Source organism: Takifugu rubripes, chromosome 14 (assembly GCF_901000725.2).
Source record: "Takifugu rubripes chromosome 14, fTakRub1.2, whole genome shotgun sequence".
NCBI classification, from domain to species: Eukaryota; Metazoa; Chordata; class Actinopteri; order Tetraodontiformes; family Tetraodontidae; genus Takifugu; species Takifugu rubripes.
The window spans coordinates 12,392,320-12,411,898 of NC_042298.1; the positions used below are offsets into that span (position 1 = coordinate 12,392,320).

General features: G+C 44.2%; 1 protein-coding gene across 1 annotated transcript in view; it reads right to left on the bottom strand.

Annotated features, from left to right (window-relative positions):
• Positions 1 to 19,579, bottom strand: part of slit3 (slit homolog 3 (Drosophila)) — a 157,912-nt gene that overhangs the window by 124,261 nt on the left and 14,072 nt on the right. The window contains exons 3-4 of the mRNA XM_011610926.2: positions 15,529 to 15,600; positions 12,830 to 12,901 (exon numbers count right to left, since the gene is read on the bottom strand). Of these exons, the coding sequence (XP_011609228.2) occupies positions 12,830 to 12,901; positions 15,529 to 15,600 (144 nt within the window). The remainder of the gene's footprint in view (positions 1 to 12,829; positions 12,902 to 15,528; positions 15,601 to 19,579) is intronic.

Here is a 19,579-nt window from a genome sequence, read left to right on the forward strand (position 1 = left end):
CCCCCATTCTTCCCACAAACCTTTGTGTTTGCGAGATATCGGCGTCAATGACGCCGCTTGACTTTCTGTCCTTCTCTGACTGTCTGATTGCTGGCGCCTATCGAACAAATCTGTGCTGAGGAGGCGTCTGATCTCAGGCTGCCACGGTCTGATTGATTGGCTGATTTGGTCAAGGTGACAGAAAAGCCGAGCTCGTCGTGATTTACGGGGTCGCTTTATAATCAGTCTAAGCGCAGATGACCTTGTTGGGAGGATCAAATAAGTGTAACAGGAACTGAAGGTGTTTAAATAAAGCCGGATTAAATGTTCGCTGCTTCCTCGATATGGAGAAATAGGCTTTTTACAGACACAAGACAAACACACGCACGCACATAACTTTTATTTCCTACAACAGGTCGGACAATGTTTATAAAACAATATGACCACATGTGCGGCAGATTCCTGAGGTTGTGCATCCATATGTGCCCCTGTCTGTGTTTGTGCTCCATAACACTACAAAGACAGAGCGATTAAAGCCACATGTGTGTCTTACTCGCATCACTCACAGTAAATACAAAAGAAATGTCAAGTATGCCAGGCAGAGGGCAAAAATCTTTAAAAAAAAAGACAGCGAGCGAGAATGCGTGAAGATGAGAGGAAAATAAAAAGAGAGATAAACATACACGGCTGACCTACATGCAGCAAATCTAAGTAGGAAAAGCAAGTGTACAACTGTTCTATGTTTTCTGGTGTTTAATTATAGGGACTAGTTAACGGGGCTTGGCACGCACTTTTTGAAGTGTGTGGTGATGTCACTGGCTAAGAATGCATGCGCAATCTAGCACCAAAACTGACACACATGTGATCTGCCTGTGGCTGGCAAGTCATGTCAGTGTCCCGTACACACACACATGCACTATTAAAGTGTGTGTGACTGGAGGATCAGGGAGCACCTTGTCAGCGAGGTGGTATAAATGGCTTTATGAGTGCGTGGTGTGTGAGCACGTGTGTGTGTGTGTGGGCATGCTCATGCTCTTGTCGGCCAACAGCTCCTCAGCAGCATGTCCAGCACCTTGTAAAGACCAGACACCATGTCAGCTTGAAGAGAGACAGAACCAGGATTGACTTTGCTTCCTGTACAGTGCGATAGAAAAAGTGACGCGAGCGACTCGCTGATCGCCTTCCGCCGTAACGGCTTTGACCTCTTCACGGCCTTCTTGGTGCATGCGGCGCCATCGGTGTTACACCAGAAAACTGCCTCATTTCCACTGAACGAAAAGAGGTCAAAAACAACAACCTTAATTCAATAATTGAAAACCGGGGGGGAAAAAAGAAGGAATAGCGGCCTTCTTCTGCTACGGCCACATGTGTTTTCGGATGAATAAAATGTCATGTGGGGAGCTGCTTCCGATAAATTCTGTTTGTTTGGAAGAATCTGTTGTGAATCAGGGCAATAAACCTCAGAGCTGGAGAGGAAGAGCCTGTTGCACACAACGACACGTAGCCAAGAAGCCGTCTGCAGTGATATCATCCCTCCAGTGACCACATAAAAGTGGCCTCCAGGCGGTGGGTGGTGTGGACTTCAGTAGCATTCAGCGCCACCTGATGCTTGTTGCTGTTTATTTAGCTCGGTCTCATGCTGACGCTAAATGGTGCCAGCATTTATTTGTTCTGCCTTTCGGTGGGTCTTGATCTTTCTTTTGCTTTTTTTATGGCCCACACGCTGGATGCCATTTCCTCCTCTTGTCCCACCAACCTGCTTATTTGTTCTTGTCTGTGTTCTCTGGTTGTTGCACCCTGTCGTTCTCCGGGTCTCTGTCACTTTGGTCCTCTCTCAGCAAAAATGTGCACATTTACATGGATTAACAGGCGATTTAAGCCAAAACAGCCTTCAGTTCAAAAGGATGGACAGTTCTCCAGTTCTAGTTCTTTAAACACATTTGCAACAAGGGAGAGATGCAGGTTTGGAAAACAGTGCCTGTTATTTCCATGCTCATGCCCTTGAGGTCCTATTAAAATGGATTTTCTTTATCCTTTAATCTGATCTGCATATGCAGTTAGACTTTTCTTTCTTCCTTCTTTCGTCTGTTCTTGGTACGCGTCCATATCTTCACGGTTTATTTGTCTTCTGTCAGTGTTGGGAACAGCGGTCAGCATTTTTTAAAAGCAAAAATATAATAAGGAGGAATGTGTGGTCACGGTTTTGACAGAAAAAACAGGAAAAGAAAACCCTGATATGGGCTCAAAGCCGTGCTTCATAGGGGGTTCTATTCCTGTCACATATCTCTCGATTTATGCAATATGATGTGAGTCAGTGTGAGTTTGGAGCAGAAGGGGTTCTAAAATGCATCATGGGGCAGGTGTATTCAGGAGAGGACGGTGTGTTTTTCACTGTGGCCCCATACAGACCATAGCTGCAGGAGGACGGATGTCGGCTGTATTAATTTATACAAGAAACAACGCCTAAATATACAGTTTTAATATTGTTTAAGTTGTCAGCAAAGGTTTGTGCCTTCGCTGTTAGATTAGATGTGCTGCTACAGGAGCAGACGCTTCCTGGACTTCTTATTTTCCATTTGGAGATGTGCGTTATCAAATCTCACTGCCCACCTGGGTTTGGACCCGAGTGGCTTTTCCTGCTGGGGTTTGCATTAAGCTGCACTCCGAAACTATTTTAGAATTCTTCCATTCAGGTGAATGATCTTTAATGGCAGCCGAGGTGACCTTTGCCTCAGATAAATATCCTGAATGAGGGATGTGAGACCGAATTCCTCTCATCTCCTCAACCAGCTATTGTTGGCTGCACGTGAGCACTGATGCGTCTCACCACAGTGAGGTTGAATTTCAAAAATGACACAACATTAACCCGAGGGGGACGTCATTATAGCTTCAGCCTCAATCTCACAGTGAAAAGTGCACATGTACAGTACTTGTTTGATAGATGCCTTTTAAACACATGCGTGTGGCGTGCAACTTTTCAACAGCTACACAGCTCATCGATGATGGCTGAATGAGCAGAGATTCTATTGTTTGTGCTGGGGAGGCTGTGGTGTCGTGGTGGCCTTATAAAATGCAGCCGAGACTCAAGGCCACGGGGTTACACCGCAAGCGTGAGGCTGCGCTTGTTAAAGTGACCAAAATTAAGGATGACAAGTTTGCAGAGAACAATGTGTGCAGAGTGTTCCCTCCAATCTGGGCGTGAGTTCTAAAATATGCACCTTATTTTAGAGGGGGGGGGGTTCTTTACAAAGCTGTACACAAACCTGTACGAAAACATGCATTTTACATCGCCTCAAGGGAGGGTTTGACTTAAGAGAAAGATGCTGCTCATCTTTAAATCCGTGCAGTAAAACATACCTGCCCACAGCATGTCTGCACGTAAGCTAACGCAGAAGCAGATGCTCCGAGTCCACAAACGCCACAAATAAACACACTGGTGCAACTCAAATAAAGAAACGGCGATAAGGGGAAAGGGAAAATGGAGGCCCGGGGATAATTTCATGGTTTCACATTTCGTTGTTTAAACACAGAAATTCCTGCGTTGCTTGTTTGGAGCGCACTAGCACAAACAATTCAGCTAATACCACGGTTCACACGTGTGACCCTGCACACACGTTCAGCCATGAGAGTAGAGCTGAAGCCAAGCATGATAAAGCCTCATCTTTGTAACTTTACAATATACATAAACCGCCGGGCCTCTTTACACTCTTTAATTATCTGTCTTCCTAAAATAACTACATCCCTGTTGCTTGCGTCACTTTTTAAAAATGTTCCTTCAGAAATAACTCTGTTTTCTAGGTGAAATTGGTAGATGTGGCTGAAGATATTTCGTACATAATGTCTTAAGTTTAGCTGCATTGAGATATCTTGTGTGTAGACAAGCCTATTTTTAGACCTATAAAACTAAAACAAAAGTGTCAAAAGGTCAAAACGTAAAGTTCAACACGTAGACATCCGGCTATTACATAATAACCCAACTTCTCTCTGCACACAAAAACAGAAAAAGTGTGCATGTGTGTATTTGTGTGTGATGTTTAAATATATCCTACAGGTTTTTAAGTGGCTTTGTGGTGTTCAGTATTTATAGGAGGCTTGTTTCAATCTCCTCTCACTCACTCTCACATTCATGTGGCCGACCGTCTCTCCACTTCTGCTGAGTCTTTCATTTTTCCCATCTTCATTCTCCTCACCCTTATCCAAACATTAAACCCTTCCTAAGTGTCCTTCGCCTTCCCTCTTCACCTTAAATCCTGGTATTTCTCTAAGGCAGGAGCCACAATCTGTCAATGAATGACTGTAAATTTAATGTTGGTATTTATTGGCCTGCCTGGGACATGATATAATCACATTATTGATGTGTAATAATGACACAGGTTTCTAAGATTTCAGCATAGTTTTATGTATTTGTATAACATACATGTAAACTATACATATGACTGTGCGGTCAAGGGGTCTGTTACTCTACTATATTAGCGTTTATCGTATGTAATTGTAATACCTCTGAGGTGATGTGCTGTCTCATTATGATTTATAGGTTATATTACACAGCAGGTTTGTGTAACACTGCATTTGTCAATTGAGCTGTGAGGCTTGATACAATCATGAAAATTGGCAGTGCCTCTGTCACGCATCAGCGGCGCTGTTAAGAGAAATGTTTCTGAAGTACAGATCACGTTTCCCATCATCCCCACTGTTTAGCTCCGCAGAAAGGATCCTTGGCTCTCCAGTCACAGAGCTCCTACACAATTTCCTATGCAAGTAAATTCACTTTGGAGGAGATCTGTGCCCTCACATCCAAACGTCCTTAATCTATTAACTTCCACTGAAATTTGAACTCGGAGAACTCCGGCACCCACCTCTGTAATTTGTACCATAAAGGAATCCAGCGAACTTCCAGCCAAATCGCCAGGGTAGCCGCCGACTTCGGGTTAGCGCTGCCAGCCTTCGTGGCGGTGGGCATTTTTTATTTGTTTAACATTTCAGTCTCAATACGGAGAATATTTTTTGATGTTGTACGAAGCGGCTAATGTTTGCTTTTGATGCTATTGACTCATCGGCAGCGGTGCACGGATGACGTGAAAGCCTCCAGCCTCTGAGACCGTGTTAGTGTTTTCAACGCCAGCGCGTTACGCCACTGCGATGTAACGACAAACAGACCGGCCGAGATTTGGTCGCACTGTGAAATATGTATTTCCAAAGCATTCGAGTGGAATTTTTATTTCAGTGTTTACGCAGATGCAAGCTCGTCAGACCATAAATTACTGATTCTTTTGATTTATCTGTTTATTAATTTCTGAGAGGAGATGAAGACGTCGTATAAACCCTGTTAGCTGTTCTTCGGGGGATTTATTTGAAAGTCCATTTTTATCGATAGTGCTTCAGAAGGCTTTGCGACGCTGTTCTGATGTGTTTTATGGGAGGCCAGACGGAGGAAGCAGCAAAGCAACTGAACTGGTCTGTGTTTGTTTGTGCGTCTCCACAGTGTGTAGCGTTTTTCTTGCTGTGTTTGTGCGTGTGACAGTTAGTACAGAGAGTGTTTGTGGGTCATTCCGTGGATGCTTGACGGTGATTACGCCAACAGTTTAAGCCCATTTGTAACAATCACCCTTTGCTTAAACAGAATAAATCACAAGCCTGACATGCACACACACATGCACACGTTTGTAGCTCGGAACACAGAAAGTATGAGTCTCCAGACACCTACATGTGTCTGCCCATGTGTGCGACATTAGCCAGTTCCAGCCATGTACCCTGTAGCCATAATAATGGTCAACAAATAAAGCTGTAACCATGCAGACCTCCCACAAAGTCAAAATATTACACACAAACGCACACACTGACTTTCGCTCTAAGGAAAACACATCCAATAACAAAGAGCCCTGGGACCAGATAAGCATGTTAGCATTACACGATGCAGCTTACGGCTGACAAAGTCCTGGTATTTTAAAGTATCGGTCATATAAACACGTCAGAAGTATAGTCACAATGCATTTCTTACTTTCACAACATGCTACTATGGCATTTACGCTTACAAATGATGCCAAATAGAGTATTAGCTACGCTGCTCAACACCGCCCCCCAAGACCCGCAGAGGTACTGCACCTATGAAATACTGCTCCACTTGACTCTTTCTTTCCTCTTTTTTTGAGAGGTGGGACACAAATGACTTTTTTTATTAAAGGAGTATATAATTCTTCTAAAAAATATCATTAACATGATACCCCAACAGTAATTACAATAAAGTTCAGGCTGCAACATTCTGAAAGCCAAAAGCGGCGGCTTGTAAAATTAGACTTTTTTACAGCTTGATTAATAGTCTGGAATTAGATCAAACTGCTGAAACACATGAGACAACGTTGTGGGAAGTTTCGTTCAGGGAAGGTTTTAAACAGTCCTGCTGTGATGGTCACTGAATATCAGTTGGAACTCGCTGCACTGCAAGTCTTCTAATTCAATTTGCTGCCCAGAAAACTATGAAAACAGATTTAAACAAGTGGTTTGGAGAATCTGAACGCTCCACTAAGGGGAAAAAAAAGTATCCTTTATCATCATATACGCTTAAATCTAATTATGGAGGGGCATCGCATTTGATTGGTGGTTTGAGTTTTGTCAGAGATGGACTGTGTGCCTGTGACGTCAACGCGTTTATACACAAATATGCCCACAAGTTGGCCAAATGTTGTTTATCAATCCTGATTTATGGAAAATAAAGCAATTTAAATCAGGGCCAGATCACCAGAGTGCAAGACGGGAAATTATGGAAGCACTGAACAAAACCATCTGAGTGACCCGTCTCCTGTCCTCACCTGTCACTCGGGTGGACGTTCAGCCCTCTTTTATTGCTCAGACACCTCCACATTCATCTTTTCCTCTCTCCTATCCAGCCTGCCAGTGAGCCCAGTCTGTTTTCCATTAGTGCTCTCGTGTAAACCCAAATTGTGATTAAACAAACATTGTCTCAGTGTATTTGGATACATATCAAGTGTGTTTCTCCCTCCACTACTCGCACAGACAGACAGACAAACCAGAGCGCACACACAGCACCCAGACATGCATATACACTAAGAAAAGCACAAACAAAGGAAGGACGTATGCAAACACAGAAGAAAATATGCAGAGGCAGTGATTACTGATCTGTGTACACACAATCAGCATTAAATACCGTCTATACAAGCACACAAACTGGCCACACAAACACCTCCCATAAATTACTTATACATTAAAAGCATAGCTATGCAAAATAAAATGCAATCTCAATTCCAATCCCAAAGACACACAGGAGGAATAGTGGTCAAGTGGATTAAGTTGCACTCGTGCCTATTGAAACGCTCGCCTTTGCTTTTTTGTGGAGACTTTTCGCGGTTTTAGGGCAAATACTTTATATAATGAAGCCCTATAGCATCTTAGCATGCTGGCTAGCGGAGAGATGAGCTTTTAAAAGTGCCCTTGTGATGAATTCATCCAGAGGTGCAGTATCTTTTACTGAGACTTCAGTCATATGAGGATAAACTATGTTGTCCTTAAACTTTCATTAGAATCCCAAACACAAGAAGGGACGTACAAATATATACATCCACGTCCACTGAACCCTGTACAAAGAAAGAAAGGGAACAAAAGTAGTAATTACGTTTTAGATAAGAAATAACACAGTTTTCCACATGTTGCAGCAATTTGAGTAACAATAACATTGAAGGGAGAGGTATGTAAGCGACATCTGTAAATATGTTAGCCAGCTCAAACAAGGATGGATCCATTTAGGAACAGATAAACAAGTTTGAACCCAACAATTGGACTTGGTCCTTCTGTACTTTTGTCAAGACCTGCTGCTTCACTTCTAATTTCAGGTGTCAGCATACATAAGAGTTGCTTAAAGGGTTAAACGCAAGATTGCCACTTTCTGTTTTCATTTTTCTTGTTTATGGGTGTGAACTAAAGTATGTAGGGAATGATCCCGGTATGGGAAACACACAATCCACTAGCCATTTAAGAGGGGCAGTTTGGGAAGGTTCCTCCCATCAAAGTCTACTCTTTCTTCAATATAAGGGTGTCTGGGCCCCCTGGTGCAGCTCCATCCTGGGGCTCACATGTATAACCTGGTGTAGTTTCTCGCCAGAACACCCACTACAACCTCAAAAACCTGACATGTTTTGGGTCCTGGGGTGCAACATGTGTCCTCGGTCAGGAGGCTGGTGCAGCTGCATTGCCATGTTTTTGCTAATATGTCATATTAGATTATTAGAGAAATGTGTCAGGGGTGAGCGTTTTAGTAAAAATACAACCCACACAGGCACACTCGCAAATCAGTTTCCAGCACCTTTGGTCTCCAAGAGAGATTCTGTGCATGTGTGTGTGTGAGACATATTTGTTTCTCACAACCCTCAGTGGCGTGAAAGCCAAACGAAGGACCTGAGGCCGAGTGTCAAGACAACAAGAACCTACAATAGCTGACACAATACAAACACACACTGTTTGCTCTGGTTAGTGTGGGTTTGTGGGTTTGTAAGTGGAAAAAAAAGACAAAATAGGGGTTTGCAAGAGATTTCTGCACAGTCGACCCTGGAAAAGAATAAGTCGGATCAGGTTTTTGAGCTTAAGCTCACCTGGCCAATCACTGCCTAACATTAGATACCTTAAATGAATTAGTACAGTCTATGGAGAAGACACACTCATTATCTCAGACTGCTAACATTCACCTCTCGCCGATCCGTGCCATACCCCCCCAATCGCCACTGACACCTTGTCTGTCACAGCCAATCAGTGTTCACAGAGAGTACACCCACTTCCTGTAACACTAACCATAACATTCCAGCAGGTAAACTACAGCAGTCTTCTCTAAATGGACAATTAGCCAAGATTAAAGCCAACCTCCTCATCTTTCTCCATTAACTTAATAAGGAGGAAAAGACATCTCAAATGACCCCCGCCGCCCCTCCCCCGCCGCCTTCCCTTGCCCCTCTCACTCAGTTCAGCCTCTTTTCCACTAAACCAGTAAAACGCTGTTGTGCCTCTACCGCCAGATGAGGGTGACGTCCACACTTCCACATCTGGGAGCCTCACTGAAGCATGCGGAGGTTAAGTGCGTCGCTCCAGAGGTAACCTAGCGGTGCTGCGAAGTACGTCTCATTACCAAGCGTGCATCGGCGCAGGGACTACCGCTGGCAGCCTTCCACGTTCATCCTTCATCCAGCTCGTCCTCCTCCTCGTAATCTAATACTTGAAAGCTCCAATTTTTAAGGGAAAACTCTAATGCTGTTATCCCGACTTGTCCATAGTTTGCGTGCATAACATTCTTCAGCAACCCTCCAGATAGGAAACATTCTTCCATTAAGCCCTTTAAATAACCTTTTTGGCTTACTGTTTGGCTGCTGGTGTCCCTGCTGTGAGGAGCAAAGCAGCAGCATTAAGGAAAAGAAATGGGCCCGACGGACTCAGCGCAGGTGTGTTTATTATTTCTACTACTTTTTCATTTGTAACAGGATGATTCTATTAGTAGGTATTAAAGGCAGCAGGCTGCAGTGGCCAGTGCAGATTTATTTAGGTTTCTGGGCAAATTATTTGTCTTCTAGCATGTTTAATCAAAGCCAGTGCTCCAACCACATGGGTAATAGAATGTTTTATCTTTTTTTTTAAATGTTTCTACTATAGCCCTGGAAAGGGCAAACACTGACTAAAATTTATTTTCAAATGCATCCTGGACTAAAAACTCCCACAGAACCTTTTTTTTTCTCGTTGTGTCATTTCTCTAATGTTTGGGACCTTTGAGGGTTGCACTCAGCATTTTAAATTGTGGAGCATCAGTCTCTTTGTAAGTAGCATTTGCGGCACGTCTCATTTCCAGATCCATCAATGTTCAGCGTCTCCCGTTACGTAACCCTCAGCATCTGAGGGCCCCGCTGAAGTAATGAAGCAACAGAGGAAATGTCTGTCATCCTTGACATTACTTTCATTTTTATCCCTCCTCCACGGACCTCTCCCCTCATGCCATCCACTCGGCTGTAACCGGAGCTTCTGTAAATGGGAAGAAGCCGCTCCAGGAGGATCACAAGTGCTGCGTGAAACATGGGGGCCCTGCACGTAGCACTTCAACAGGCATGTGCACGGAGAGGAAAGAAAAGATAACAGGATGAGGGCTAGCCTCCGTTTTTAGACAGGAAGCGGGCAGCCATCAGTCAGTTTACACAGGGAAACTACTGCATTCACAGTTTTGGTGACCAGTAACTTGGGATTCTCCACTAACTAATGTTAAACACTGGAATAATTTCCCAGCCACACACACACACACACACACGCGCGTCTGGCATGGTTGACCTTTAATGCAGCTGCAGTTGCTAAAAGTCACAGAACACTATTAAAAGGTCAGAGAGTACCGGGGATTGGAGGAGGTTCCACGGCTGTTCCAAGGATGTACAGACACGTGTTTTGGCTGAGCTGGTGTTAAAAGTTGCGATCCCGTCACCGATTCCCGTGGAGGCTGACTTTCGGGCGCTGATGCAAAAGAGCTGGCTCGCCAGCGCTACGCGATTTTCCGTCAGAGCCATCAGAAATTTATTGCTTTACGAGAAAATGTATTTTTGAGTTTAGAGTGCGTGTGGGTGCATGTGCTATGAGACCACAGTCTCTGAAATTACGGGGGAGGGGGGGCAGGGGGTCGAACCACAGACTGCACACACTGAAACCCACAGACTCCATTCCCTGATCCATCTATCGCTCCAACCCTATCTCTGTTTTCTCGCATTTCCGCTCCACAGGGCAACTAGCGGGGTCACGGACCGCAATCTCTCCATCCATTTACCCATTCACTTCACCCTCCACTAGTATCCTTCCATCCATCCTCCTTCACATGACCTACGGCACCTCCCTCCCCATCAGTCTTTGTCAGACGCTCACCATCTGCGTTTGGTACACACATTTACGATTTTCATGCCGCGTCGACCTCGGCCGACTCTGGTTAAAACTATTATCTGCTCTGGTACCTCTCGTCTTTATCTAGTGGGGCCCCTAACCCCCCACGGACCAGGACATCCAACTCTGCCTATTTTCCCTAAATGTTCGCCAGTTCCTTCTCCCTCCTCCTGTCTCCAAACCTCAGACCGCAGAGTTTTAATGGGAGGGTTAAGAGGTAATTCCTATCACACTGCCATCATTTAATACCTAACTGAGGCTGACAGAGAGGAAGGTTACGAACCCAAACTCAAAGCCACCACCAACCCCCCGTCTCCTCTCCCTTCCTCTCCTGCTGTTACTCCTTCTTTAATGCTTCCAGGCGTTTCTGCTGTCATTCTACCTGCGTTCTTCCTCCTCTGACACACTTTCTCTTATTTTAATGCCTTGCTATTTACATTCCCACCACTCCCTTAATTGCCAGAAAAGTACAGCATGGACAGCGCCGAAAAAGAGCTGAAATTTGAAGAAAAAAAATAACAGGAAAAGTGAAAAATAGAGGGGAAAATAAAGAGCAGGATGAAACTGCAGACACTGTAATTTAGATTGTGCTGATGGGAAAGCAGGGATATAAAGAAAATGAGATTTATAATGTTAAGTTTGGATCACAGTCACCTTTTCCACTCTATTTTTGAGTTCTTTAAGAGCTCCAAGAGATCCGTATTTAACCAGTAATAAATAAAAGCTATCGAGACCAATTAGAGGTTTTATGGAATAGTAAGCCAGCTAGTGGAAGTAATAAGACTGTCACTCATGAAAAGCAGGACAAAGTCTGAGAAATATGACTAAATATGGTCGGAAAGCGTGTGTGCATGTGTGACTGAGTGCGCGTGTGTGTGCATCCGTCACTGTGGGTGTCCCCGCCGTTCACCAGGGGTTTCTGACTGCGTGTGATCCAGGAAGCCACAGTTGATGTAAATGACAATTTGCTTCCAGCCGTAAAATTTTTCTGTCATCTGCGCAGCAATATATCACCCATCACCATGACCGAAAACACACCCTTCTTTTATTCATACGTAGAAATGGAAATTTTTACAATCCCATCTTTGGAAAAGCTCAAAACAAAACCTACATCTCCACACACAGCATGCATTAAATGCAATTAATCCACCAGTCGACAATCAGTTTAAAACCCATTTGATTTCATTAATGCTTTGTACATTTAAGACTTTTTTAAACAACATAATGTGTGCCTCTTATTTGAAATGTAGGATGGAAAAAGTGAGAAAAGTGAGAAGTTTAATGTGCAAAAGCAGGTATTCCCTGTCCAAGCGTGTCCCAATACCCTCAGATCACTTATATCAATAAGGTCCAGGCACAACTGCTCTTATATATTAAACATATACGTGCACAAGAATGCACACTATTGCAGTCACAAGCGGTCAAATGAAAGCATTGGACTTGAAGGCAGCCCAATGAAAACAGCTATAAAATGTAGGTGTTTCAACCTTCAACCTCAGCTGGCTGGGATTCTCCGAGGATAAAACAAATAGAAAACCTGAGAGGGAAGAAGAAAGAAACGAGGGAGAGAGGAAAGAGAGTGAAAAGAGCAAGTGGGAGTCTTCTCTCCATCAGCATGACCTGCTCTTACACTATGGGAAACTTGTGTTTCTGAATAAAAATTCCTCACGGGTCCAAGCAAAACACTCACTCCATGCGCCCTTTCACCTCTTAAAAATCGGGCGCAGCGATGCTGACACGCACTCTTTTTCACCTCCCCGCAGCAGCATAGAGCAGCACTGTGTCGCCACGGCGAGGGATTTGAACCCTCAACCCCGATAAAAGTTCTGACACAGCACCGTGGCCGTGCATTCGGATGGATCACGTAACACATCAGAGGAGATGGAAAGTGGCAGGGAGAGTGAGAGCTCTGGATGGAAGGATGGAAACATAAGAAAGGTGTACTCACAGCCGTCCCAGTTTGGGGTTGGACTGGAAGAGAAGCTCTGGGAGGACCTGGAGTTTGTTCCTGTTCAGACGACTGTGGGGAAGAAACATGGGAAGAAAAGACACTTAAATCATCTCAGTAAACATGGCACACACACACACACACTCAAACAGTGGTCAAATTTTGTCCATTTGTGCTGACTCAGCTATCACAAAGAGGCAACAGCGCCACTTTCTGAGGTCAGCAGATCCACGGATCAAAAGGTAAGCCTCAAGCCGGCCTGGCTCCCTGATCATGTGACCTGCAGGTCATCCCGCTGTGTTTGCTCTGTGCGTGAGTCACAGGTTATCACACTCTGAGCTCGCTGAAGCCAGCTATCACTCTTATCCCTGCATGGGATTCGACCAGGGGAACAAGTTTGGGATCTTAATGTCCTCCTGTAATCCCCAGTGACAGACGTTCTCAGCAAGATAAATATTTTTCCAGTGCAATTCACTTTTCTTCCCTTTTTAGCTGCTCTGCTACCCAATGAAATTACTGTTCCATGATGGTTTTTAGAAGTGCGTAACCCTATTTTTACAAAAAAAAAGTGCACAAAATGCAAATTTGCTTTTAATAAGGTTCACGTCTTATAAAAACAGTCGGTGAGTTGAAACCACGATAGGTTCCATTAGCAATATTATTTACTCAAACATCAGACTATTTGTCCCTCGTCACACTTCCATCACCTCAATAAAATGAGGGTGATCCAGTTAATGGGAAAAACCCCCGAATGGTTCCTAACTGCGGTATCACAGTGGTTACACCCTTTATTTCACAAAGAAGCACAATACCACATTAGATATGACGCTCAATGGTAACACTGATGTTCTCATGCCTGAAAAGTGACATCAGTTATGAAGATTAAGGGAGCTTGTCTGAGTTAATTGAATATGTCAAACAACATTATAAACATTACATTCTAGCCCATTGATCATTCATGTTTATAGATTTTAACACAAGCCTGTAATGCCATATTGAAAAATTCTTAAGGATTGAGAGGCAGAAGAGGATGGACAGGGGGAAAGATGGTGTTGACCAACTGCTACATGTGAGGGTAAGCTGATATACAGGGTGTGTGTGGGGGAACTGCAGCACAGATAGACGCAGACAGCCTGATCGGAGGGAGTGAACTTATCGTCAGGCAACCAAAGTGTTTGGCAGCTTGAGAGGAAAAACGAGAAGTAAAGGATGGGCGGAGGGTCGGGTGGGTCATAAAGTTGAATTTATGCTGGAGAGGACACAGATACCCACCTTTCACCCCCGTGATAATGATAATAAGACCCTGACTCACTCCTGGGTGCACCAATGGAAACAGAGCTGCAGTCCAAAAAGAGTCATCCACCATTTGAAATAATTGACCCCTGCTCCTCCAAAATAACTGCTGCTACGTAAGTAAAGCGCACGATCAGCTACTACCGAAGCTGTGACTCATTACAGAGCATGCACTGACTAAACAGTTTTGGCTTTTAGCAGCAACGTCCTTTGTTTACTTTCAAATCATGATGATTTTATGCCATCAGGGGCCTCTGAAATATTGGAACACAAGCAAGGGGCACCTAAACATTACTTTTAGCTGACTCCGGCCCTCTACAACATGTCCAAAAAGTCCTTATAACTCACTCCCTTGACATGGACGAACGCCCTAAGCAGAGCAGATAACCGCACAAGCTGCACGTTTTTCACATTGAAACCCCATAAATCACACAGACTCAGCACCGCGACCTCTTCACCCCAAACTTTAAACCTGACAGGTAGGACATCAGAGAAGCTGTCAACGAAAGCATGTTCAATAAAAAAGCAAAAGGTTCCCAAACAAAACAGTCAAAAAGACAGTGTGGGTATCACCTGAATGCAGGTCACATCAATTAACATGAAAGTGCACGTCAGTGCTGACCTTTGTGCAAACCCCCCCCCCTTTTAAAGCAACCAATGAATGCTCCAGTGTGAGATTTGACACAGAACCATGTTGCCCCCTGCCTTCCCCTCACCCAGGACCTCTGACCTCCCCCTGACACGCATGTTACAGACACTTTTAGCACAAAAAGAACCCATCGCCTCTCACTTTCCCTCCTGGTTGTGGGGTCTCGTGGTAGGAGATACAGATGCTGTTGTCACTCAGCACCCTAAGCTGCTAAATGTCCACATCTGTGTTAATATTCCTTCCATTTGGTTTGTTATGTTCATTCAGTCAAAGTCTATTTACCCGACGTTACATCATCAGAAAAGTTTTTTCCAGATTTACTTCACGCCCGTCATAAACACCACGCTCAGCAGAAATGTGGAAGCGCTTCCTCCTCCAGGCCTGTCCGCCTGTCATCCCTGCAGCTCACAGTCATAAACATGCAGGTGTGTGTGTGGGAAGTGTTGCTAGGCGCACTGACACCTCCATCCTGTTGACTGGAGCCTCAGCGTGAGATGACGGGAGCGCACACTCGGACGAGGCCGAGCGAGGGAATTCTTGTGAGAGATTCCAAGGATGGGTGTGAAATGGACGCGTCTTGTGCATGTTTCTTTCAAAAATAAAATCCAAAATGTGCTGAAAATGTGAGTCAGTCATATTTTTGAGGCAGGGTAAAGTTTTTTTTTTGCAGACCTGCGTGAATGGGGTTGTATTTCAAATGCATTATGTTGCACTGGGGCAGTTTCACGCAGCGTTGAGGTGAAGACGGGGTACTTACAGTCTCTCCAGGAGGCGGAGGTCTTGAAAGGCTCCCCGCTCCACGACGCTGATTTGATTGTCCTCCAGATGACTGTGGCGGCAGGACAGAGAGAGAAAGACGCACAGAAGCATGTTATTAAATATCATAACTAAAAAAAAAAACAAACAACGTAGGAGCAAAATCAGCAGAAATGTTTCAGAGGGACAGCAGAGACCAAACCGCAGGCGAAATAAATGAAAGATTAAAATGTCTGACGGCGGCTGAGGTCGAGAAATTCGCTTTCTCCCCCAGACAGAAATGACAGTTTTAAACACGGAGGCAAACGCTGACTCTCCTAAAAACCAAAACAAAAAAAAAATCATTTATATAATCAAGAAATTAGAGCTGTGAGCAAAAAAAGAAAAGCTGTCCTGAGGCAAAATGTCAGAAATTTTAAGACCTTTAGTATTTCATAAATGCAACTGTAGTGAGCCAAAACAGCTACTAAAACTGGATAAATCCCGTCTGTCTCGCCCATAATTTCAGTAGTGCTTGTAGCCCAACACCTATTCATCTTCCTGTCTTCCCACTCATACGTCTTGTGTCATGTTTTGGGGCCAATTTAAGGGTTTCCAGATGAGGCCGAATATTCGTATGGGTGTTTATGGATCCTGTCTGCCGATGTTGATCACCGGCGTCTCCTACAAGAGCCGGGACGAGATCTATGGAGCAGGAGAGGACAGAGGCGGGACGTCCACAGAAGACAGGAAGACGAATGAAGTAGAATCAATGATATACGGAATTCGCAAAGAAAATGAGGAATTCTAAATAAGCAACGTCCAGAAAATGTCGGGCCTTCTGTGACAACTTTTAATTGTTTTGGCGTGACCCTACAGCGAATAACCAAAATATTTAGACACGCCGCTGGATTACGGCGATTAATCTGCGCTCCATCATATCGGCCTGTCACACAAAGACTGTGGTGCTGGAATCAGCCGTTGGTGAGGCAGACAGAGAAGAAGCAGACCTGTGGTGTGTTTGGACAGCATGGTATCAAATTTAACCAAAAAAAAGGGAGCATTTTAGAGCATCAACAAAAAAAATTAAATATTTAAAACTTCTTTCTGATTAAAGTTTGGTTTTTAAGCTCAAACCAACGCATTGACGTGTGGATAATTTACATTAGTTTCATTTATTTCGATTAATTGCTTCATGTTTGAGGGAAATATCAAACTCATCATTATGATTTGTTTGTTTTCAAGGTATGAATTTATCTCTTTAGTATGAGCATAAAACTTGTAAAAATAGAGATAAAAGAAGATAAAACCGATGCCCAGACCGAGTCGTGATTCCACACATAGTTTTTCAGTCATGTCAACATGAAGTCAGGGTGTTTTTCCCCAGTTCACCTGCACTTTCTCACATCTGATCTCAAACTTCACTTGTAAACGCAGGAAAAAGTTACACCAAGACATGACTTTGAATACCTATCAGATTTTATTTGTCCAAATAGTGGGAAAAACCACATGTTTCATCGTTGTTTCATTCAAAGAGCTGAAGAAAGCGAGCGATCTGAAGCCAACACATGGCGTGGGGAGTCAGCGCTGGCATGTTGTTCAGATGAGGTATTGTTTTTTTATTCATCTGTATCAGGCATTACTCATCGACAAGGAGAGTCGGCGGGAAGAGAGAAAACATGTGTTGATATCATCTGTGGGGAGGATGGTGTGAAAAGTATAATTTAAAGGCAAACTCGGAGCACTTGGCCTCTGCAGGACAGAAACACTCCAGGGAATATTAACTTCGCTTGTTTAGCCACAGCGCGAGCGTGAGACCACTTGAACCTTCCCCGAAATGGTTGACGCGAACGTAAGACTTTAATTTGTGTGTCAGTTTGTTTAGGATTACTTAAATTCATCACAAAAATGGTGGAAGCTGACGCTGCCAAAGCTATTATGGAGCGCTGCACTTGTACAGCGAACTGGGTGGGTGAGCAGATCAGGGGGGTTTCTGATTAAGCACAAAATTCAATGTTTGAGCAGATTCAAAGTGCAACCCATTAACAATAAACTTCAGAAATCAAAGTATCATCCTCTCCATTCCATCAATGCTAGCATAAATGCTAACGTGATATTAGCATGTTCCTGGGACTTGCAAAGCCTGTGCTATCTCACCTACCTTTTAAAGCTTATGGGATTCATTCTGTTTGATTTACGTTGGTTCTGTTTTCTGTTAATCCGCCACGTGCCTGGTGCAGGATCTCTTTATAGGCCTGCAGAATTGGACTTGCCACCTCCAGCAGCTCCGATCAGCCGTCCGGGGCCGTGTGCTGCGGATCATCAAAATGGAGGCCGATAGATGCGAGTGTGTGAAAACCTCTGAGTTCACCCTGCGCTCTTATCTAAAAAAGATGTTTGAGGCATGTGGACTGGTGTGTGTGCGTGTGTGCGTGTGTGTGTGCGCTAACATGTGTCGAGGCGAGCGTGCACTTTCTCAGACGGTCTCCTTTCCCAAAGCCATCTCGCCCCTATTACTTTAAGAGATTTAGAGTGGTGAAATGTCACAGCAGTTTATCACCGACCACATTAAACAAGCTGCTGGGCAGCCACACCAAACACACATGCTCTCTTATTCACATATGCACATGCTATGGGCGTGCGCGCACACACACACACACACACACACACACGCACAACATGGCCTCTTTTACTTTTCTCAGCCGGTTTCATAAATATTTGTCTCTCTCTTCTCTCACACTTCATCATCCTTCGTTAATTCTAAAACACACAGACGTAAAGCCTGAAACATTATCTGGCGGAAGTATTAAAACCTCACCAAGAGCATAAGAAGTGAATGAACATATAGTTGAAGGGCTCACAAAAGCAAACACACAAACGCACATCCATATTTCCACGTCTCGGGCCCGAGTTTGTGCTGGGAGTGTATTTTTAACTGCCAGTCTTCTTAAAAAAGAGTGAAGAGGGAAGCTGCATGCAGCCAACAGTGATTATAGTTATTATAGGCCCAACACACACACACACACACACATATACGCCCCTACATGCACACACATTTGGGCCCATTTGAAGCAGTGAGAGAGCTCTTAAAGTCAATTAAGACAGCTGAAAGTAGACGGGGAAGGTCACACTTCAAGTGCAGCCATTTAGATCCAGCGAGCAAGACGAGAGGAAGGAAGGCAAGCAGAAACCCGACGCTGTCAGCGGATTTATTTAAAAAGCCGTAACATAACAAAAGGTTAATGATTTGGAAAGGGGGGGGGGTGTTTACTGACAGCATCTACATGTTTAGTCTGTAGTCGCAGTCTTTGGGAGTCATTTTTCTTTGAAATGGAGCGGCTCAGCTCAGTTGCAGCCACCTTTAAAGGGCCCCTCGAATAATTACTGAACAGATAATGAGTTAGAGTGGCCGGAATTACCAGTTATGACACATCATTTAGTTTGGGCCGAACACACTACACGCTTTTGTACACAGTGTGGCCAGTGTGCGCAGCAGAAACGCAGGGGGAAGTGCACAGCATATGTTAATAGACGCATGTGAGCAGACTTGTGAAAGACTTAAAGGTCGTGTTGTTTTGCTTTCGTATCCTAAATCGGATTCTTACCCAAAGGAGCACCAGCGTTTGCATGTTGGCGAGTTTAGACTTCTCGTGTGGCTCTGCTGATTTCGCCACCATCAGATGTTCACGTACAGCACGTGGACATTTGCCTCATTCGGCTCTGCATCCATCTCGCCACCATCACTGTACATCAGCTCATAATTACACTTATTAGTTAACCTCGTAAATATTCAGCAATTGCCAAAATTGACTCCTTAAATAGATCGCTTGTGTTCTGTCCTGCTCTGACATCGCTCATTAGGATGGGAACGTATTTTATGGAGAGCTGTTTCCCCTATAGGCACATACGGGCCTGTTTGGGTAAATATAACATTTGTGTAATTACTCCGGCATGGAGCTGTTTGCTTTAATAAGCGTCCTCGTAAAGGAAACAAAATACAGGTCACAACAAGTGAAACCAAAGGTAGAAGCGGCACGAACGAGCATATCTGATATCAGACCAGTTTGATAATA